The 23,043-nt window shown below is 45.6% G+C and overlaps 1 protein-coding gene across 1 annotated transcript in view; it reads left to right on the top strand.

Moving 5' to 3' along the window:
* LOC121282033 (disintegrin and metalloproteinase domain-containing protein 12-like) overlaps positions 1–21,227 on the top strand; it is a 34,949-nt gene extending 13,722 nt beyond the window's left edge. The window contains exons 4-14 of the mRNA XM_041195390.1: positions 3,180–3,258; positions 5,444–5,520; positions 6,078–6,210; positions 7,415–7,468; positions 8,927–8,998; positions 10,059–10,231; positions 11,739–11,820; positions 15,419–15,555; positions 17,336–17,441; positions 19,948–19,999; positions 20,493–21,227. Coding sequence (XP_041051324.1) covers positions 3,180–3,258; positions 5,444–5,520; positions 6,078–6,210; positions 7,415–7,468; positions 8,927–8,998; positions 10,059–10,231; positions 11,739–11,820; positions 15,419–15,555; positions 17,336–17,441; positions 19,948–19,999; positions 20,493–20,620 — 1,093 coding nt within the window. The 3' untranslated portion in view covers positions 20,621–21,227. The remainder of the gene's footprint in view (positions 1–3,179; positions 3,259–5,443; positions 5,521–6,077; positions 6,211–7,414; positions 7,469–8,926; positions 8,999–10,058; positions 10,232–11,738; positions 11,821–15,418; positions 15,556–17,335; positions 17,442–19,947; positions 20,000–20,492) is intronic.
* The last annotated feature ends 1,816 nt before the right edge of the window (positions 21,228–23,043 follow it).

Here is a 23,043-nt window from a genome sequence, read left to right as displayed (position 1 = left end):
TATTTTATGATGTTCATTTATTTATTAACAAAGGTGATATGAGTTAATAAATAACAATGTGCTTAGATAGGCTGCAAGTTTGAAACAGGCTGAAACTCAGAATGACTGGAGTTCAGCTGATCAGAGTTTTACTGCTGGGTTCATGACACTTTCCACGGGAGCTCTGCAGAGCTCCCTGGCGCATTCTTCATGGCAATGGCTCGACCAATCGGAGTCGACTTGCCAACCAATCATCACCCTTTTCTCATGCAGTAATAATTGTTGCTCCCTTTGAATTTTTGTATTCTTGCATCCGCCCTGACGAGTGCAAGATCTAAAGCTTTGACAGCATGTCTCTTTTACAGCGATACTTAAGTTCTGTACTAACAAGTGATCTAATTGAACGGCGGAACAGGCTCGATGGGACTGCACAGCCCGGTCCTGTGGTAGTGCTGGCAGACCTGGCGATATGGCCATAGAATCATAGAATAGTTCAGTGCAGAGGTAGCCATTTGGCCCATTGAGCCAGTGCCTGGGCTTTCAAATGACAGTCCGGTCAGTGCCACTCCTCCCACTCTTTCCCCCTTCCTCACACCCATTTTCTCCTTCAGTTGTTTATCTAATCCCCTTCTAAAGGCTTTCATTGCATCTGCGTTCATCTCTCTATCAGACAGTGCATTTCAAATTTTAACCACCCTTTGATGCGGCCTCTGGTTCTTTTGCCAATCACCTTAGATCTGTAATTAAAAACAGAAACTGCTGGGAAAACTCAGCAGGTCTGGCAGCATCTGCGGAAGGAGAAGCAGAGTTAACGCTTCGAGTCTGTATGACTCTTCTTCTTCTTTAAATCTGTGCCTTCTGCTTATCTAACATTCAGCCATTGGAAATGCTGCGGTGATGGTGTCCAATGGGATAGTTTTAGCTTGGAAGGCGGTCTCACACCTCTTGGCCAAATCTGTTTCAAGCTTCAAACAACCGTGTGAATTAGACATTACCTTCCCCATTGGCCAAAAACCAGATAAAACTTCATTCTGACTCAAAATAATTTGAGTAAGCGGCCTGTTGCTTAAGTCAATGAAAGAGATGACTCAGCATGACATCATGCATTCAATTCTTACTTCACTTTTAGATTTTGTTTTGTTTTGTGGTTGTGGAAAGTTACACACAAAAATACATTTAAGGCAAAACTAGGTTGGTTGGAGCACGGACTGCTCCAATTTGGCCAGTGCCCAATTGATGATTGGATTTGAATCTATTACGTGAGATGTTTGCCATATAGTGTACAAATATAACTGTTGTCCATGAAGTGAATATTGCCTCTGACAATACATCAGCCTTGTTGCAATTCTCTTTCTCCCACAGTAAAGACTCAGAGAGTCAGAAAATCATTTTTGGCACAGAAGGATGCCATTCAGCCCATTGAGTCCATACTGACTCCCGGAGCAATCAAGTCCTTCTCCCCTGCTCGATCCCCATAACCCTGCAGGTTTATTTTCTCCAAGTGTCCATCCAATTTCTTTTTGAAATCATTGATTTGTTTCTGCTTCCATCACCCTCACGTGCAGGGAGTTCCAGGTCATTATCACTCGCGATCTAAAACCCTTAAATCTGTGTCCCCTAGTCCTTGTACTGTCAACTAATGGGAACAGTCTTTTCTTGTCTACCTTATCCAAAACTGTCACAGTTTTGTAAACGCCTATCAAATCTCCCTTCAATTTCCCTTGTTCCAAGGAGAATATCCCCAGCCTTTTCAGCCTAAGTTTGTAGCTAAAGTCCCCCATCCCGAGAACGATTCTGGCAAACCTCCTCTGCACCCTTTCAAGAACCCTCCTAGCCTTGCTAACATGTAGTGACCAGAACTGAATGCAATATTCTACTTGTGGCCTAACCAGGGCTTTATAAATGCTCAGCGTAACTTCTTTGCTTCTATATGAAGCCCAAGCTCCCATAAGCTTTGCTAACCACTCTCTCAATATGTCCTGCCAACTTCATAGATGGACAGATATGCTGCATTTATATACATATATTGCATTTATGTAGCAGCGTTCACGACCTCAGGATGTTGCAAAGTGCTTGACAGCCAATTACTTCCTTTGAAGTGTAGTTACTGTTGTAATGTAATGTAGGAAGCTTTTTTTTATCCACAGGGATGTGGACTTCACTGGCTGGGCCAGCATTTATTGTCAATCCCTAATTGCCCTTGAGAAGGTGGTGGCGAGCTGCCTTCTTGAACCGCATGTGTAGGCATGTGGTGTAGGTACACCCACAGTGCTGTTAGGGAGGGAGTTCCAGAATTTTGACCCAGCTACAGCGAAGGAACAGTGATACATTTCCAAGATCCATAGCATAGCAAGATCCAACAAACAGCAAGGGTAAAATGGCTATTCAGATCATTTATTTTTAGTGATGTTCATCAAAGGATAAATATTGGTCAGAACACCAGGGAGAGACCCCCGCCTACCTTCAAATATGAGATCTTTTACATCTATTTGAGGGGGCAGGTAACTTAATATCTCATCCAAAACATGGCACCTCTGCCAGTGCAGCTCTCCTCACTTGGAGTGTTCGATTGTGCTCAAATCTCTGGAGTGGGACTTGAACCAACTTAGAGACAAGAGTGCTATCCACTGAGCCATGATAAAACTTAACCTAATCACCTCACTGAACAATTAAGGATAAAGAGATGCATATTGTTCCTTGTCTGGCCAATGGTGGGACTGAGTAAAACATTCAAATAATTTGTTTTCGTTGGAGCAGAGAAGACTGAGGGGCGACCTGATCGAGGTGTACAGGATTATGAGGGGCATGGACAGGGTGGATAGGGAGCAGCTGTTCCCCTTAGTTGAAGGGTCAGTCACAAGGGGGCATAAGTTCAAGGTGAGGGGCAGGAGGATTAGGGGGGGATGTGAGGAAAAACTTTTTTACCCAGAGGGTGGTGACGGTCTGGAATGCACTGCCTGGGAGGGTGGTGGAGGCGGGTTGCCTCACATCCTTTAAAAAGTACCTGGATGAGCACTTGGCACATCATAACATTCAAGGCTATGGGCCAAGTGCTGGTAAATGGGATTAGGTAGGTAGGTCAGGCGTTTCTCTCGTGTCGGTGCAATACTCGATGGGCCGAAGGGCCTCTTCTGCACTGTGTGATTCTGTGAATATTTACCACATGTTAGAGTGTAAGATTTTCTGTTTCATTTCAACAGGGACCTGTTGACCAAGACCTACAGCGAATCACATTACTTAGCAGATGGATCCATGGCAACAGAGGGACGGCACCATCTGGTGAGTCTTGAACTTAAGATAGAACGATTTAGCACACTTACAACACACAAACAAGCCAGTCAGTCCAACTGGTCTGTGGCAGTGTTACTGCTCCGCTCCAGACTCTTCTCATTTTATCTTGTCAACACACTCCAAAGGAAAGGGCTACTCCCATGATTCAATGCAATAATTTTGGAAACAGCTGAGTCACGGAGGTTGCTAGGCTTGTTCCCTGGACTGTGCTGAGCTTAGCCAGGGAGGTGAAGGAGGAAGCTCCAAATGTCCCTGGCGTACCTTGAGTCCCTGATCGGGGGATGGGGGAGAGGGTGGGAATAACACCCAGTGAACCCCATCCTGATCCCTGCTCAGCAATCAGTGGCTGCTGAGAGGATGTCTCTCTTTGTGGGGAGTCTCAAACTAGGGGACACAGTTTAAAAATGAGAAGTCTCCCATTGAAGAACTGAGGCTGGAATTTTCTGGCCCCATTGGCGTCCGGTATCATGGCGGGCGAGGGGGGACAATATGGCGAGAAGTCCACAAATCAGTTTCACACCGTCATCACCGCGGTTTGTGATTGTCTGCTCCACCCACCAATGGCGGGCCAAGTTTCCCGCTGCACGTTGGGGATCTGATTTCAATACTTTAGCATCTCGTTATAGGCGCTGCTCACCGGAATCATTCTCCCACGCAGGATCATCCGGGCATGTTGGAGTGATTGCACACCGCTGTGTTTCACAACTGTACACAAGCGATGTGCGCCTGGCGAGCTACACTTCACCCGGGACTTTCGAGGTTGGTTTGCCTCGTGGTCATCGGCGCCAGGCTTCTCAGGCAGCACCACATCACCTTTAGGGAGGGTCGTGGACAGGTTTCTACCTAGCAGACCATGTAACTGCTTTTCAACAGTTGCAGGGCTAGGGCTTGCTTGGGATGGCGGGGGGGAGAAATGCCCTGCAGGATGAGGGCTGTACTGGGGAAAGGGGGTATCCCAGGGTGTGTGTGGGGCACATGTTGATCTGTGCAATTGGCCTCAAGATGGTGAGGGCTGAGGAGACAAGTCTCCAGAGGAGATGAGGTTAGATGGGGACATGAGGGTGTGTGTGAGAGAGTGAGTGGTGATGTCCCTTGAGCTGGCAGTGAGTGAGATGCCAGTGAATGTGTGATGGGCTTGCGAGCGGGTGAGTTTAGAGTGATGAGACGGTTGCCTCACCCTGGCGGCACGGATGAGAACATTCATCCTCTTTCTGCACTGGATGGCCAACCTCTTGCAGCTTTGGCACTGACCACCTCTGCTGCCACCTCCCAAGCCGGAGTGGTGAGACTGCTGGGCCTCCTGCAGCCAGGGCCGGGGTAAGAGGGCATCGGGGCGGGCCTCCACGGTATCCAGGAGGCGTGAGGAAGTGGCGAGGGAACGATGTTGCGGGCAAATGGGAGGCCGCTTGTCTGCGAGATGGTGTGTTTCCTGTGGCTGCCTAATGAATGAGGTGGGAAGGGGACGATACGGCGTGAAAGCCCCGCCACTGCGGCCGACGGTTAAAACGAATTTTTTTTTGCGGCCCGCTACCGCACTTCGTCCAAATGTGGGATGATTCCACCCAGGGATGAGGGGAAATTTTTTTTCTCTCAGACGGTTGTTAGTCTGTGGAATTCTCTTCCCCAGAGACCAGCGGAGGCTGGGTCATTCAACTTATTCAAGGCTGAGTTAGATAGATTTTTGATCGACAAGGGAGTCAAAGGCTATGGGGGTGTGGGGTTGGGGGGGGTGGGGGTTTGGGGGGGGGGTGGCGGGGGATGGGTGGGCAAGTAGGAAAGTGGATTTGAGGCTACAGTCAGATCAGCCATGACCTTATCAAATGGTGGAGCAGGTTCAAGGCCCGTTTGGCCCACTCCTGCTCCTAATTCTTGCGTCTGTTAGCGTTGCGCATGCATTGATGATCGTGATATATGGTCATGCTGCTCTGTGATGAATCCCATCGCCAAATAGCTGAGATCACACAAGGCTGCTTGGAGGAGGTACTGGAGAACAACCTTTGGAACAGAACCATGGAGAGGTGTGAACATCTTCGAGATAACAAACTGGAAGGAAAATGGAAGAAACATTAAACTTCCCAATACGGAGGGTTGACATTGTGAGGGATGTAAAAAGGTATTAAATATTCTTGGAGAATTAAAGCATTGAATCAGACACTTCTGAATTCTTTTCCAGAATCACTGCTGCTACATGGGTTTCATTGAGGGAGAAGAAGATTCTTCAGTGTCTCTTTGCACCTGCCAAGGCCTCAGGTAGAAATTATAGCCTCAAACTTCAGTCAGTGAGTGAACCAGTGCACGCAATCTGATTAATGAAAATGTTCGCTGTGGTTTATTGCCTCCAAGTCACATGTTCTTATGGGTTCAACTCCCAGTCTAGGCTGACACTCCAGTGTGGTGTAGAAGGAGTGCTGCACTACTGGTGGTGCTGTCTTTTGGATAAAACGTTAAAGCAAGGCCCCACCTGCCCTCTCGAGTGGCTTTAAAAGATCCTATGGCACTGTTTCGAAGAAGAGCAGGTGACCTCTCCCCAGTGTCCTGGTTAATATTTATTCCTCAACCAAGATTGCTAAAACAGACCATTTCATTATCTCTGTCTGTGGGACCTTGCTGTGCGCAAATTGGCTGCTGTGTTTCCGACAAAACAGGAGTGAAGTGATTCATTGGCTGTATCAGTGGGACATCCTGCGGTGAGGAAATGTGATTATATAGATGCCAGTCTTTTCTTTCTGTTAATGCAATATCTACTGACCTTTGTGAAAATGAAGTCCCTGTCATTTTGAGAATCTCACAATTGCCTCTTATTGCAGTGGTTACATATTGATCGGAGCCCAGGGATATGCCATCGATCCTGTGGAAGGCAGCAGCCACAAACACAAAGTGAGCCGATTGGAGCACATCCACACAAAGAGGCACGTTTCCCTGTCCCCCGAGAACCTCATGGTAAGAAACCAAGTCTAACCTTTACTTTTAGAGGGATGGAATTGAAAAGCAGAGAAGTGATGTTGCGCTTGTATAGAACCTCGGTTAGATCACCCTTGGAGTATTGTGAACAGTTTTGGTCTCTGTCATGAAGCTATCAATGTATATAATATTATTGGACAATATTTTTCTTTTAAAATAGAGATTTTGTCTGTGGGTGTGTCTTGGATTAAAGCCAGCTAGTCTGGGTACTTCGATGTGTACTAGTTTTGAGATGTAAACAGAAAGGTAGAGTTCATTTGCATCTTTTGAATAGAGGATTCAAGAAACAGGGTGAAATCTGGCATCTAGCGATCAGAGACCGAGCAATATGTTTATATTACTAATAAAACTGGTACTATGAAAGGGTTGAATGTTAGAAGAGGCTGGTAATACAATGAGAGTTTGCGTTCAATGAGCGGTGGTAGGTATAACTTCAGTAGCGTGGTGTGTGTAGAGCAGAGGCAATGTGAGATCAAAAGCAGCTGTAAGCCTCCAACTGTCTCCACAGGAACCAAAGTGGAAAGAACTCATTTTAAATTTGTAAGGTGAAAATGCTTTGCCTGATGCCTGGTTAAGTCTTTGGGTTGTTGTTTTAATGGAGATTAATTTGGGAATTTGTTAAAAGTTATGATAATAGTAATTTGTAGCCATGTGTATGTATATTTTAACCTGTCTAAATTAATAAAATGCTTCGTTTAGTTTAATGTAAAACCTTGATAACTGGTGGTCTGATTCCTGAATTTAGAGTCGCATTTCAAACGTAACACTTAAAATTATAAGTTATGACAGTTGTTTAAAGTTTCCCTCTGGGATTTTTAAATAATTCAGCTCTACCAATTGCTCGATTATAAAAAAAAGGTACAGGGGCACTGGAGAGAGTGAAAAAAAAGATTCAGAAGGAGCTACCAGAACTGCAAGGTTGTCATTATTGGGAAGAACTAACAGGCTGGGGCTCTTTTCTTTAGACTAGAGGAGGCCAAGAAGTAACCTAATAAAATGATGAAGGGGATCAATAAGGTAGAGACAGGGGGAAGGTGGGTAGGGGTAATTTTACTGGGCTGGTAATCCAGATGCCCAGGCTAACAATAGGTTCAAGTCCTACTACAGCAGCTTGTAGAATCTAAATTCAGTTAATAAATATGGAATATAAAGCTAGTTCTTTCTCTTTGTCCTTCTTTACCAGAGTCGCAACACCAATCTCAGCATCGAGCTCTTCCTGGTGGCTGACAGAGAGGAGGTAATTTTTTTTCTTAGAAATTAGAAGAAGAGTATTCAGCTCCTCTACCTGGTTCTGCCATTCAGCAAGTCATGGAAAAACTGTGCTTCAACTCCATGTCCCTCAATCGCCATCCCCTTCACCTTCACCTGACAATTGAATGGGTAAATGCATTGCCCGGCTATCTGAACATACAGATGGGATCAGGTTTGATCCCTGGTCAAAGCTTACCTTGGCTTTAGCACCCCATGGTTACGGGCTTTGTAAGGGCTTTGCTGGTGTGTCGGTGGGGGCTGGAGGGTAGAAACCAGCCAAGGTTCTCGTTTCAAAGCACAACCCAGTTACTCGGCTGCTGAGAAGTGACTGCGTGGACACTGGGGTCAGTCTTAGCTATGAGGACCCTCCCCACCAGATGAGAGAGGTAGCTTACTTTCCTGGTTAGCAAATTGTGACTTGGGTGAGATACTATAGGACTGCCTGGCTCTATGAACCTGCACTCCTCCATTATCAGCATCTGCAGGAGAGGAAGGCAGGAGAGTTGAGACAAGAAAGGCCTACGTTTTACATGTTCACTGAAACTTCGAGAAAGAGCTGACTTGGGAATGATCTAATCATTGGTCCATGATTTGCCATGGGAATTGGCAAGGTTGATCGGAGAATATTATTCACCAGGGAGAAGAGCTCAAATAACAGAGAGACACAGGTTTAAAGACTGGAAGTTTAAGAGTAAGGAGCAAGGTTGAATAGAATTTATACAGGTAGAGAGTTTGTAGGACCAAGTTGTCATGAAGGTCAATGAAATGATCAGTGTAACTGGGTTCAAGACAGGGTTTATGGGGCTATTCTCTGGTTTTCTGCTACACGTAGAGGGTCCTAATTTCTCAAAGTACATTTTGGTTATGTGGGTGTGTGTGATACTTGGTTATCTAGTTAGTGGTTCAGTTAGTAGTGCTCTGAGCCTGAAGGCTCTGGGTTCAAGCCTTACTCCAGGCCTTGCAGGTCACAGAAGGAGCATTCTTGTGGCTTAAAGCAGGCTGTTAATCAGCCTGTAAAACTCTTCCAACACGCCCCACCATTCTCCAAGGGGGGGGGGTAAAAAGAGTATAGAGATTATACCAGCAGTCTAACTGTTAAATGGTTGTGCAGGTGTTCCACTACAGGTTGTCTTTGTGTAAGAGCAACAGCAAGGATGGTTCTTTTGATTTGATTTCAGAAAGAGAGAGAGAGAGAGAGAGTGAACTGTGAGATATGGTGAGAAGTTAGGAATGTGAGAGACTTTGTTAGGCTTGTTGAACTTGTTTGCTGCTAATGAAAAAAGCTGCCACATTTTAAGCCTCACGTCGAGGCAGCTCCTTCAGAGGGGGAGGAGTGTAAAGAGAACAAAACAATAAAACTGTTTGTTCAGTTTTCATAAGTGCTTTAATGACATTCCCTTCGTAAACAGAGACTAACCGCTCACTATCATCCTGTTTCTCACAGTTCCTCCGAAACGAAGGAGACCTCAGAAAGACCCAGGAGCGGCTAATCACTCTCGCACATCATGTTAATCAGGTAATAGGAACAATACCTTCCTTACTGGGGAGTCCAGGTGAAAGGTCAAAGCCCATGCAGCACCTGACTAAGGATGGAGGAGTTCAGTATGGCACAAGATATATCACTCAAAACAGCCAACCTCGGGTTTTAAAAGAATATCGGTTGTAAGGGAAAGGGAGGAGCGGTGGATTTAAGAAGCCGAGGCCCCGGAAAGGAATGGGTTAGAGTAGGAAACTGCCCCCAGGTCTTGATTTCTATACACTGAAGGCAGGGAGGATGATAAATGGTTTGGGTTCCTGAGAGCAACAGGGAAAAAAATAATCAGGGCAGTTCAAAAAAAACTGTGTAAAGTTTTTACATTTTCTTTGAGCACTTATTTTTCGTTAGAAAAACAATGCGATGGTTCGTGGAGTATAGAGCAGCAATAGGGCAATCGAACAAGAGTGCAATAAAGCACATTTCACTATGTCTTGTCTCATACCCAGAAACAAGCCAAGTGCAGCCTCACCTTTTGTAATTACCAAGCACGACCACTGTGGGTCGCTAGACGCTTAAAGTTTCTCACAATGATCCTCCACTCAGTACCGCCATGGCAACCGGTTAACTCTATAGTTTGCCGTGTGAGAAAAAAACCCCTCAACAAGTCCTCCTATTCCGCAGAAGCAGCAAAGCTTTTGACCGCGGGCTGTGAGTGACTCTGGCGAAGCCGCAACTTATTGCCCATCCCAGGTAAGATGTGGGTGCGCCTTCATCCTAGGTCGCTGAAACCCTTGTTGTGATGGCGCCTCTCGCACTGGCGCTTGAGGCAAGAGTATCTGCAACAGTTTGGTTTTAGAAAGCGCATTTGTCGTCGGAGTCATCGCAGAGCTGAAACGGAGAATTGAGCGAAGGAAGTAGAGTTTGAGAATGAGTGGTAGAGTGAGGAAGCTTGTTGGAGGGATTATAGGGTGAGCTTGGAGCCCAGTCCCCTCATGGCTGTGTCGCTGTTGATGCAATGAGGGGAGGAAGGCCTGGGTGAGAAATTCTTCAGGCTGGTTTACAGGTTCTAAGCCCGCTGTTGGGATTCTGTGTTTTTCAGATCTATCACAAGGAGTTAAATATCCAGATTTTTCTCGTTGGCATAGAAATCTGGACAACCGAAAACAAGATTAGCTCCAGCCAGGATACCTCAAAGGCTCTGCTGAACTTCATGAAATGGCGAAGCAAAGAGCTTGTTCCAAGGAAGCACCACGATAACGCCCAGCTTATCAGGTAATCCAGGGCCTGTGCCACTGTACAATGACCATTTGTAGACTGCTGGCTTTAGACCAGCATCACTGTGTGGGAAAGTTTACCTTAGACAGGTTATGGATCCGAAAGCACCCACTGTAATGCACAAACGGATCCCAAAGTCTGCCAGGTAGCACCCACGCTCCTCAATCCCCTGGTATAGACACAGCGCAGAAACAACAGGTGTTTAAGCTCTAAATGAGTCTCCTCCCATTCCTTCCGTCTCATCTCAGCTTCACATGTGAGCATAAGAAATAGGAGCAGGAGTAGGCCATTCAGCCCCTCGAGCCTGCTCCGCCATTCAATAAGATCACGGCTGATCTTTCTTTCGTAGGATTACATGGAATATAAAGCGTAAACAGGCCATTTGGCCCAACCAGTCCATGCCAGTGTTTATGCTCCACTCGAGCTGCCACCCATCTTTTCTCATCTAAATCTATCATCTTAACCCTCTATTCCCTTCTCCCTCTTATATTTATCCAGCTTAAATGCATCTATACTATTCACCTCAACTGCTCCCTGTGGTAACGAGTTCCACATTCTCACCGCTCTTTGGGTAAAGAAGTTTCTTCTGAATTCCCTACTGGATTTCTTGGTGACTCTTATATCGATGGCCTCTAGTTATGCTCTTCCCCACCTTTAATCTTATAACTCAACTTCATTTTTCTACCCCAGCCCTATATCCCGAACTCAACTTCATCTCCCACAGCCCTCAATAACTTTCCTCACTTAACACCTGTCTCTCTTCTTAAATGACTGTGCGATGGGGAGGGGGGGGCAAGGGAATGTTACTATGCCTTAAATATTGACATAGTTCCATGGTAAATAAACTATAGGATGTTTTTGGATGTATCTCCCCAATGAGCCACCAGGGGGAGCTGTCGCATTGCATTTTTTATTAAGACAGGCTGGTAGCCAGGAGAAACAAAAACAGAATTACCTGGAAAAACTCAGCAGGTCTGGCAGCATCGGCGAAGAAAAGAGTTGACATTTCGAGTCCTCATGACCCTTCTCCTCCAATGCTGCCAGCCCTGCTGAGTTTTTCCAGGTAATTCTGTTTTTGTTTTGGATTTCCAGCATCCGCAGTTTTTTGTTTTTATCTTGGTAGCCAGGAGACTTGTGTCTTCAGTACAAGTCCTGTGTTTTTTTTATTCATTCACTGAATGTGGGCATCGCTGGCTCCCTCCCTAACAGCATTTATTGCCCATCCCTAGTTGCTCCCTTGAGAAGGTGGTGGTGAGCTGCCTCCTTGAACCGCTGCAGTCCATGCGGTGTAGGTACACCCACAGCGCTGTTAGGGAGGGAGTTCCAGGATTTTGACTCAGCGACAGTGAAGGTTCCTGACCAAATGAAGCGTTTTTGGAGATATTAACGTTTCCAATGCTTGTTTATTTAAAGGAGGGTTATTTGCTGTCAATGCTGCTGTATATCAAACTCTGCCTGCCTTTCACTAAAACAAACTTTTCCCTTTATATATTTTTTTCTCCAGCGGTGTATCTTTCCAAAAGTCGATAGGGCAAGCCTACATGAATGCTATGTGCTCGGAGGAGAGAAGTGGAGGTGTTGTCATGGTATGACCTTATTTTGTTTAGGCAAAAAACCTTAGAACGAAATGTTGTGGTTCTTTGAGGTGAACGCTGGTCAATTTGGCACCCGTGTGTCAGCATTAAGATCTGATTATAGCACGGGTGAGATCATTCATGAATAGGGTGAAGTACGGCTCAGAGAAAGGGTGAATCAGATAAAGCGAAGACCAGATGAAATGTAAATCAGACACAATCTGAATCGTATGAAGTATGACGTGGTCAGACAATATGTGAAACAGATATAACATGGATCAGATAATGTTTGATGTAACATGAGTTAGACAAAGCATTGGTCCACGGCACCCCAGAAGGGGAAAAAACAACAATTCGGACCAGTACTCTTATTTCCCAGATAAAAGCAAAATACCGCGGATGCTGGAAATCTGAACCGAAAACAGAAAGTACTGGAAAAAACTCAGCAGGTCTGACAGCATCTGTGGAGAGAGGAACAGAGTTAACGTTTCAACACCAGGCATACGGACTCAAAACGCTAACTCTTATTTCCCAGTTTTACTAGTGTTCCATTTTAAGGTAAATGAGACCAGTTCGGACCAGTGTTCTTATTTCCCAGTTTTTACTGTTTTTTCCTTCTGGGATGGGTCAGGTATGTAGCGAGGGTGAGGAGCAGATGCATCACAATGCGCTGAATCTCTCATCATCAACACCCTGGGGATCACTATGGACCAGGAACTGAATTGTACTAGCCATATAAGTACTGTGGCTACAAGAACAGGTCAGAGGTTAGGAATTCTGTGGTGAGTGACTCCTGTCCTGACTCCCCAAAGCCTGTCTATCGCCTGTAGGGTCTGGAGTGTGATGGAATAATCTCCACTTGACTGCATGAGTGCAGCTTCAACAGCACTCAAGAAACTCAACACTAACCAGGACAAACAAGGCCGCTTGATTGGTAGCCATTCCACCACATTCCTTCCCTCCACCATTGATGCAGTGTGTACCATCTGTAAGATGCAGTGCAGCAACTCTCCAAAGCTCCTTCAACAGCTTCCAATCCCATAACCACAAACATCTAGAAGAAAAAGGGCAGCAGGCACATGGGAACACCGCCACCTGGAAGTTCCCCTCCACGTCACACCCCATCCTGACTTGGAAATATAATTGCTGTTCTTTCACTGTTGCTGGGTCAAAATCCCGGAACTCCCTCCCTAACAGCACTGTGGGTGTACCTACACCACATGGACTGTAGCGGTTCAAGAAGGCAGCTCACCACCACCTTCTCAAGGGCAATTAAGGATGGGCAATAAATGCTGGCCTAGCCAGTGACACCCACATCCCAAGAATGAGTACAAAGGTCAGTTATAGCACATGTTAAATATACCGGGGTCAGAAATGGCAAGGCTCAATTCTTACGCAGGTTCGATATAGGATTGCATGAAGCAAGGGTTCGATGCAGCTGCAGCTCCCTTACCTTCCCCCTTGCAGTCTGTCCAAACACAGAGGGCAGAATTTTGCTCTTGTTGGGTGGACTCGATGCCCATGGTCGGGGCCGGACTGCAATTTCATGTTGGCCCGCCCAGCGTGAAACACGAGTGGTAGCGTTCAACGCTGCCTGTATTGCGGGGGAGGGGTGGGGTGGGGTAGATGGGGGGAGGGCGAGGGTGTGAACTTTGCAGATGCGCACGGGTTCACTGTTGGAAAATCTCCCTGAGGCAGCTCTCGGAACAGTTGGACGAGAGATGAACAGTTTTCAAAATAAAAAAGTAAAGGTCTTAAAAATGTTGTAAAACATGTCCCCTCATGTGACACCCTGTCACACGAGCAGGGGCGTGTCATTAAATGCATTTCAACATTTTTATTTTATCTTTATTTGATGTTGGAAACCTCATCCCGCCCGTGGATGAGGTTCCCTGAGAAGCGTGAAGGTCGCTTGGCCTTTTTCGCCCACCCGCCAACCGTAAGGTTGGGCCGACAGTGAAACATTCCTTTTAATTACATCTTTAGCGGCCTTGATAAGGCACCTCAATTTGTCGGCGGACACGCTGCCGATTCCAGCCCCTGCCCGTGGCCCAAAACATTGCGCAAGCTGCGCGATGATGTCGGGATGCTCGGCCGACAGCGTTGCACGCCATTCTACACTCGGTCATGTCGGGCGCACACCTGCACCCCCCCCCCCCCACCCCCAAACCACCGAGCTAAAAACTCCGCCCTGACGTCACAAGAGTGCGACACTTCTCGATTCTCACACCTGCCGACCCTGTGATCTCTCCCACTAGGGTTGCCCACGTAGAGCAGAATCGCAGCCAGTTTCGCACGACGTGTGTATTCCCACTTGGAATTGGATTAAGACAATAAAACTCTTTTCATCTAACAGCCGTCGGCGGGTGGGGGGGGTGGGGAGGGAAATATGTCTCCGGTTGGTCGACTATGACGTGAATTAAAAGACCTGGAGCAATAATTTCACTGGGAAGGCTAAAAATAAATTTAATTGAGATTCGTTTAAACAGCGAATAGTTTGAATCAGGTAGTTAGACTATTTCCTCTGGTTGGGGAATCTGTGACAAGATCAGTTTAAAATCGTCAGTGAGAAAGGTCTCGCGATTGGTTAAAAGAAATATTTGTACAGAGGGCTGTTGAGGCTTAGGGGGTTAATGAGGCAGAAACAATGACATCCCTGAAGGGATATTTGAAATAGAGGAAGAGAGAGGTTGAAGGGAGAGAGCGAGAGAGAGGGACAATGGCATTGGATTCATACAGTCATTGGTGGCACAGAAGGATGCCATTTGGCCCATTGAATCCATGCTGGCTCCCACCCAGTGCAATCCAGTCAGTCCCACTCTCCCACTCAGTCCCTGTTGCTCTTATTTTCTTCAAGTGCCCTTCCCTTTGAAGGTTGGTTGCTTCCACTTCCACCGCCCTCGTGGGCAGCGTGTTCCAGGTCGTCACCACTCGCTGCATAAAAAAGCTCTTCCTCATATTCCCCCTGCATCTCCCGCCAAAAAATCTGAGTCTCTTCGCCCTTGTATCATCAGCTAATGGGAACAGTTTTTCCTTTTGGACCTTACCTAAACCTGTCAAAATCTTGTACACCTCTATCAAATCTCCCCTCAACTTCCTTTGCTCCGAGGAGAACAATCCCAGCCTTTCCAACCCAACCTAAAGCCCCCACTTCCATCACCACCCCTGGAACCATTCTACTAAATCTCCACCAGACTCTCTCAAAGACCTTCATATCTTTCCTAAAGTGCTTTGTAGTCCTATCTTATATTCCTCCTAGTACTTCTTAGTTTGCTTGTATCTAGCATCGTACCACTGCTTTCTCTAGCACCGTACAACACTCTCACTTTATGCACCTTATTTCTCTTTTTTTACTGCTTTATGCTGGTGCTCACCACCCCCACCCCGCCAATTTAGTTTAACCCCTCCCCAGCCACACTTGCTTATTTGTTTTGATTGCTCGAGTAAAGAGTGAGCTGAATACTTTGTTTTGAGCTGTAAACCTCAAAGGTTCTGTTGATGAAATCACAGTATATGTGAAGATTTGTGCCTACATACCAAGGTGCAGATGTTGTTTTATGCATCAGGAAGTACCATGCTAATGAATGCCATTTTTTTGTTGCATTTGCAGGATACATGGGCTAGTACCAGAGAGGTGGCTAAATACATCGCTCATGAGATCGGTCACAACCTGGGGATGTATCATGACGCACCCACTTGTCACTGCCCTGTTGCCTCTGGGAAGTGCTTGCTGGCAACATCAGCTGTGTAAGGACAATTAACATTTCCCTCGTTAATGATCTTTTATAGATCATTATAAAAAAAATAATTAAAATCCTTTTCTTTGTAACGATCATGTGTAAACCAGTCAGGGTGATTTTACCATTGACTGATAGGTAATATCGAATACACAGCCTGTTTGTGGACGTCTCCTGCTTCTTGTTTGCAATGTCATCATTGAGTGCCACTGACTACCAGCCAAAGTTAAAATGATCCCCATCATGTGGCAAGATATGTGTTCACTTAGCACCTTGTCAGCCTGCCGAGAAGCCTCAAAGCACTTTGTGTGGTGGGGTATCCTTTAAAATCTAGTGACTGTTCTTTATAGAAACGAATGAACCCTCCAATCAGCGATGGTTAAAATAGCTCCAAAAGCAGGACTATCACATGATTGACACATAATGCAATTGTGATGGACATGATGCCCGACACAATTGGCTTATCTGTGTCTCAACCCAAAAAAGACCATGAATTGTGAGGAACCCAAGTGTAAATGGGGTAGGAGGACCTATGCTCTTGAAGCAGAAAGGCAAAATATTTATAAACATATATGTCATGTTAGAGTTGATGGTAGTTCAATTGATTCTTTCTCTCCCAAGGGGTATGCATCTTAACCCTCAGCAGGGGAAATGCTGAGCTGGACCTGGGTGGGGCTCCACTGGAGACCCTGTAAGTTAAGATTCCATTCCACTCAAATCCCAATGGGATGGCCTGCACCCAGCAGACAGGGCCTTCCTGCCAACCTGCCATCAGAATGTGGCTTTGCCAGTAATCTGGCAGTCCCTCAGTACTGCACTGGCACATGTCACCTTACGCTGTAAAGTGAAGTCCCACTGGGGGATTAAAACCCAACGAGAAGACCATCATCCAAGCCAAATCAACATGCTCAGTGGGACCCAGAGGCAATCAGGAAGAACACTGCAACTAACAGTTGACCTGTTCCACAATCACTCACCAAAACCCTGTTGAGGTTACCGTGCTAGAAGGTAGGGTCATAAAATTGTTACAGCATGGGGGGAGGCAGCAGGAACATGATGGGCTAAATTGCCTCTAGTCCCATTCCACTTTCCTGCCCTATCCCTACATCCCTCGATTTCCTTAGTGTCCAAAGATCCATACATCTTGGTCTTGCATGCTCTAGATCCCTTATCCTGAGGCTCCAGCTCCTAGTTCTACAACCTCCAGTCAGATGAACCAGCCTCTTCGTGCACGAAGAATGGAACTTGGGCGAGGGGTCACTGTGCGGGTGGATTCAGGCTCAGGGCTCAGTGCATCCAGGAATGCAAAGGAGCAAATTGTGTTTGGGGGTTGGAATGATGACAACCCAGAAGGTCACTGGCTGTGCTGAATCACTGCGAGAGCCATCCACTTAGGTCCATTCCCCTTCCCTTTCCCTATCGGAAGTTTATTTCTTTGATGAGTTATTATCATGTGGGTTGACTCTTAATTTCTCTCTGAGATGGCCTCGCAAGCCACTCCGTTCAAGGGGCAATTAGGAACGGGCAACAAATGCTGGCCCTACCAGCGATGCCCACATCCCATGAAAGAATTTTTTAAAAAAACTCCTTTTAACCTTCTCTGCCCCAAGGAAAACCATCCTGGCTTCTCCAGTCTCTCCAGATAACTGAAGGCCCTGACCCCCGATACCATCCTGTGCATCCCTCCAAGAATGTTTAAAAATAAAACGATGTAAGCATGTTTGTTGAATGCCTTATTTTTCCCAAAGTATTTTTCTTTTCCCTTCAAAAATGTGCTTTCTTTTGTGCAGGTGGATGATGAACCCAGTATTCAGCAGCTGCAGTAAAGCATACCTCGAGCAGTTCTTGAAGCATCATAACATCAGCTGTTTAATGAATCAACCAAATTGCTCCATGGTGAGTGAGAATGTCTCACAAGTTGGTTCCTCCATAGTAAAAGCCCCACTTGGATAACCAGTTTCAACTTATTCGGCAAGGTAGGGAATTGGGAAATGGCTTTTGGGGCGATGGGGGTGAGAGTGGAAGTGGGTAGGCCTGGAATTTCCCAGACTGCCTGCATCGTCTTGCTCCAATCCCTTTCGGAGAAGGCCAAGTCAGGGGTGGAGGCTATCTGCCTGAAAACAGCGGGGAGCCAATAAAGGTAATTGCATGGCCTACTAAGGCTCCTCTCCTACGTCAGATACAATTTTCCAGCTGGCAGGCAGTGGTCAGAACACAGTCTGTGAGAGGAGGCAACCTCCCGGTGCCAGTGCAGTGGGAGAGTCCACCAGCTGTGGACTGCCAGTGGTGGGGCTGCCCCTTGACAAAAGTACTTTGGCCAGTGTAGACATTTTAATTTTTAAAATTTTAACGTGTGCTCCTTAAGAGGGAGGCACCGTTTTTCTCCTTGAACTGCATTTAGCACACTGCCACTTTCAGTGCTGGAGAGATCATCAGAAATAGGAGCAGGAGTAGGCCATTCGGCCTCTCCAGTCTGCTCTGCCATTCATGAGATCATGGCTGATCTAGTTGGGGCCTTTACCCCACTTTACTGCCTGTCCCCCATAACCCTTGACTCCCTTGTAGATCAAAAATCTGTCTAACTCAATGTCTAATCAGCCCATTTGGTTAAGATATACACCCAGCACACAATTGTTTCATCTCTTCAACCTTTTTTACTCGAAATTCATCTTTTCGGAAACGCGTTTGTCCCATCTCACTCTCTCTGCAAACCGCTGCCCTATTACATTTCGAAACACGAGAAACAAGTAGATTTAAACACAGAAGGAGGCTATTTCCACCCATCATGCCTGTGCTGGCCTGGAAAGAGCTATCGAGTCTAATCCTACCTTTCAGCTCTTGAGCTGTAGCCCGGTAGGTAATGACACCTCAAGTGCATATCCAAGTGTTTTTTAAATGTGATGATGGTTCCTGCCTCCACTGCCCTTTCAGACAGTGAGTTCCACACCCCTCCACCCTCTGACTGAAAAACTTACTTCCCAACTCCCCTCCAACCCATTTAACAGTTACTTTCAATCTATACCCCCTGGTTATCGGCCTTTCTGCTCATGGAAGTAGGACCTTCCTATCCACACTTTCTAGGCCCCTCATAATTTTATGCACTTCTATTAAATCTCCCCTTAGCTTCATTTGTTCCAAAGAGGACAATCATAGCCGAACCAATCCTTCTTTATACCTATAATTCTCCATCCCTGGCAACGTTCTCATAAATTTCCTCTGTACCCTTCCTGGTGCGATCACATTCTTTCTGCGATGCTGTGAGCAGGCTTTTTACTGGGATGCTGGACCCCAACTGTGGTTCCCCCTGATGTTTTGTACAGTTCTAGCATAACCTCCTTGGTCTTATATTCTAGGCCTCAACCAAAAAAAGAAAGCATCGTGTGTGCCTTCTTGTCTACCTTATCTACCTGTCCTGTCCTCTTCAAAGATCTGTGGACATCATGTCCAACGACTATTCCTCTATGCCTCTCAATATCCTCCCATGTATTCCCTTGCCTTTTTGTCCTCCCCAAATTCATTACCCCCGCTCCTCTGGACTGATCTCCATTTGTCACTTTTCTATCCACCTGACCATGCCCATTGATATCTTTGTGCAGCCTGCAGCTTTCTTCCTCACAATCAACCACGGGGCTAATTATTGAATCATCAGCAAACTTTTTATTCATGCCCGCTGCACTTAAGCTTAAATCATGGATTTATACCACGAACAGCAAGGTACTTCATGCTGAGCCCTGTGGAACCCCATCGTAAACAGCCTCCTGGTCACATAAACACCCATTGACCGAAATCATTTCCTTCCTGAGCAGTTATGGAAGCTGCTATTAAGTCACAAGTTATTCATCGTCTTTAAGGCTCTGGCCTGATCATGATTAGCAGTACGGTTCCTGGCATGGCTGATTTACTTAGTCCCCGTATTCAAACTCTGATCTTGAACACCGATTGGTCATTGAGTTACACTTGCCCAAGGTCCTCAACAGGATTTGGTAACATGAATTTCAAAGTGAGTTGCCATTAATGACCTCCCACCAAAGCTGTTCCAATTCCTTCTGAAATATCTCTTTAATGAAGTAGTTGAGGCTCATCCATTGACTCTTCGTTAACAGAGGGGTTGCCAGGCTATGTTCTCTCCCATGCTGATCAGCTGCGGTATCCTGTTTGAGTTCCCCCTCACCAGCCTGAAGGCTGTGTCCCTGGATATGTTATTATTTTCAGGCAGCGCCTGAGCAGTCAGGGTAACTAGCTCTGAAGAAGAGTCACACAGGCTCGAAACGTTAACTCTGCCTTTCTCTCTGCAGATGCTGTCAGACATGCTGAGTTTTTCCAGCAATTTTTGTTTTTATTTCAGGTTTCCAGCATCCGCAGTATTTTGACTTTAACTAGTTTCATTGTTTTGTTTTCTCAGAATATCACTGCCGCATTAGTACATGACGATATCTCAATGCACTATAAAATTGGTAAGTACGTGTCATTAAGATCTCAGTAACAAGGGGACAGAGAACGCGATTAATTGCTGGGTAGGGTAAATAAGGGGACACAGTTTCCACAGGCAGGATAGTTGGTAACCAAACTATCCTTTGGTTAAGGAATTTGGGAAAGGAACCAGAAGGGCGATAACAATTTACAGCATTAAAAAATAAACTTTATGATTAGGAATGCATTGCTTGTAAAGCCAGTGAAGGTAAGCAGGTTCAATAGTACATGACATCAGGGATATATACTTGATGTTCTTCTCTTGCTTACACTCATCATCTAGATCACACACCACCTGAAGGAGGCCAGTTAAAGCCATAGCAGGTGTGGAATGAGGGCAAATGTAAAACTGATAGAAAAGAATGTGTCGGAGTTGGGAAATAGAATATTTTTGTTCATTTTGGCAAAACATGGAAATGATACATTTGTTTTTCCAGAAGGGTTGTTGATGTCCGTTTTACTTGTTTCTGATAATAGGTGCTGCTGCCTCTGTATCGTTGCTCTTCATCATTATTGCCGGACTTGTGATGGTAGCTTTCCAGAAGAAAGGTGATCCAAGCACCTATCACTCTTTCAAAGGTCTCTCTCAGCAAAGCCCTGTCTAATTAAAGGGTTGCTTGCGAGATACAGAGAACTCCTTCATATCTCTTTTTCAAGGAGCTATCTAATGGTGCCCCCCACACCCGCCCGTCTCCAGAAAGACATGTTCTCAGGACCAGCCCTTCCTTCATTCTTGCCTGATTTGGCTCAGGGAATGGAAAGAAGATAGGCATCATTCACAAGTGGCACAAAGATAAGCTTGCTGCAATCACCTTCTGTACATTTATTCCCCTGTGGATAGGAATATCAAACGGTGTATGATGGGCTCCTGATCTGCTACCACCGACCTTCAAAACCAACCCTGCCGGTGTCTAAAGTTTTGTCAAAGACATTTTTCCATGAAGATGTTGCAGCTTTAAAGCCTCCCAACAAACAGAAGACAGGCAATCTTAAAACCCAGAGTGACTACACTTAAAACTCACACTGACCTTTTTGGCTAATATTAATTAAGATGTTCAAATAGAAACCCAGGATGTGTTTCAATCTAAAAATAAAAACACCTGGAAAAACTCAGCAGGTCTGGCAGCATCTGCAGAGAGGAACACAGTTAACGTTTCGAGTCCGTATGACTCTTCAACAGAACTAAGTAAAAATAGAAAAGAGGTGAAATATAAGCTGGTTTGGAGGGGGGGTGTGGGGGTGGGGGGGGGGGTAGAGTTTCAATCTTATAGTTTCCCTTTCAGTTACTGTGAAACTTGAGTAATCCCCAAAATGTGAAAACTTATTTAAACAGGAATTGTCACTGCATTGCAGTCGGACGCACATAGTTGTACATATCCTCTATCACACATAAACACGCTCATTATTCTTGACTGTTTCCAGAATTTTCTGTGTTTGCTTCAAACTTCCAGCATATGCTGTTCATTGCTCTGTGCTCATAATCTAAAAGCAAGATGCACAGAAATAGGATGAAAAACCTCAACTTTGTCGATTGCAGAATAAACCTCATCGATTTCACGTTCTGCTATTGTTAACCTGAATAAATATTGTTGATCTAAAAATTGTTTCTGATTTTTCTGACTTGTGTTAGAGAGTCAGAAACTTCGATCTGCAAAATGTGAAATTTGTCATCTGTGAAATAAAATGTTTTTGTATGTTTGTGAAAGGCTTCAGCTTCTTGACATCCATTTTACTTGTTTCCAATAATAGGTGCTGTTGTCTCTGCATCATTGATCTTCATCATTATTCTAGACAAGTTTAGCTTTTCTATTTAAATATTCATTCCTGGGATGTGGGGATCGCTGTTTGTTGATGTGTTATTATTTTAAAAAGGTGTGAGAAAGAAACCAAAAAATTATAGACTTGTTAGTCTGATGTGAGGTAGTTATTGGAATCTATAATTAAGGACAGGGTGACTGAGTAGACAGAGAAATTTGAGCTGATAGACAGAGTCAACATGGATTTTAAAATAATCATTCTCAGGATGTGGGCATCGCTAGCAGGGCCAGCATTTATTGTCCTTCCCTAATTGCCCTTTTGAAGGTGGTGCTGAGCCACGTTGAACCGCTTCAATCCATGTGATGAAAATCTGGACGATATTCAAGCCTGAGCTGATTAGTGGCTCTTGATATTCAGGCCACACAAGTGCCAGGCAATGACTGTTTCCAAAAGAAGAGAACCTTTTTGTAATGTGCCTTTAAAGGATATCAGCATGGCATCACTAGAAGGGGAGTGTGTCATGTGATCCAGTCTTAGTTTCACTTTTGCTTCGAGCAGAGCACAGACACACAGTTCTGATGTCTTCCCTATTTATTACTGTTCTCATGCGCCTAGTCTAAATAAATGAACTCACAACGTGTTTACCCAATCTCTTATGAGCGATTGGTGCCTCGTGACTTGTACAGTAAAAAAGCCCAAGGTACGATATCATTATATTAACACGACAAACCTATCTCCCATTGACATTCAACAGCATTACTGTCACTGTCAACATCCCGGGGGTTACGATTGACCAGAAACTGAACTGGACTGGCCATATAAATACTGTGGCTACACGAGCAGGTCAGAGGATGGGAATCCTGCAGCAAATAACTCACATCTTGACTCCCAAAGTCTGTGCACCATCCACAAGGCACAAACAAAGAACGTGACTGAATACTCTCCATTTGCCTGGATGAGTGCGGCTCCAGCAACACTGTAGAAGTCTGATGCATCCAGGACAAAGAAGCCCACTTGACCGAGACCCCCATCCGCCACGTTAAACATTCACTCCCTCCACCACCAACGTACAGTGGCAGCAGTGTGTATCATCTGCAAGATGCACTGCAGCAAACTTGCCAAGGTTCCTTCAACACCTTCCAAACCCGCGACTTCTAGCACCTATAAAGACAAGGGCAGCAGACACATGGAGCAGCATTTTCCTGTCGGCGAGCGGGAGGAGCAGGGCCCGCTTGCCGACGCGTAAAATGGCATGGGGTGAGGTCAGGTG

Source organism: Carcharodon carcharias, chromosome 1 (assembly GCF_017639515.1).
Source record: "Carcharodon carcharias isolate sCarCar2 chromosome 1, sCarCar2.pri, whole genome shotgun sequence".
NCBI classification, from domain to species: domain Eukaryota; kingdom Metazoa; phylum Chordata; class Chondrichthyes; order Lamniformes; family Lamnidae; genus Carcharodon; species Carcharodon carcharias.
The sequence above is the reverse complement of the archived record's forward strand: the minus strand, read 5'-3'. Positions and strand labels throughout refer to the sequence as shown.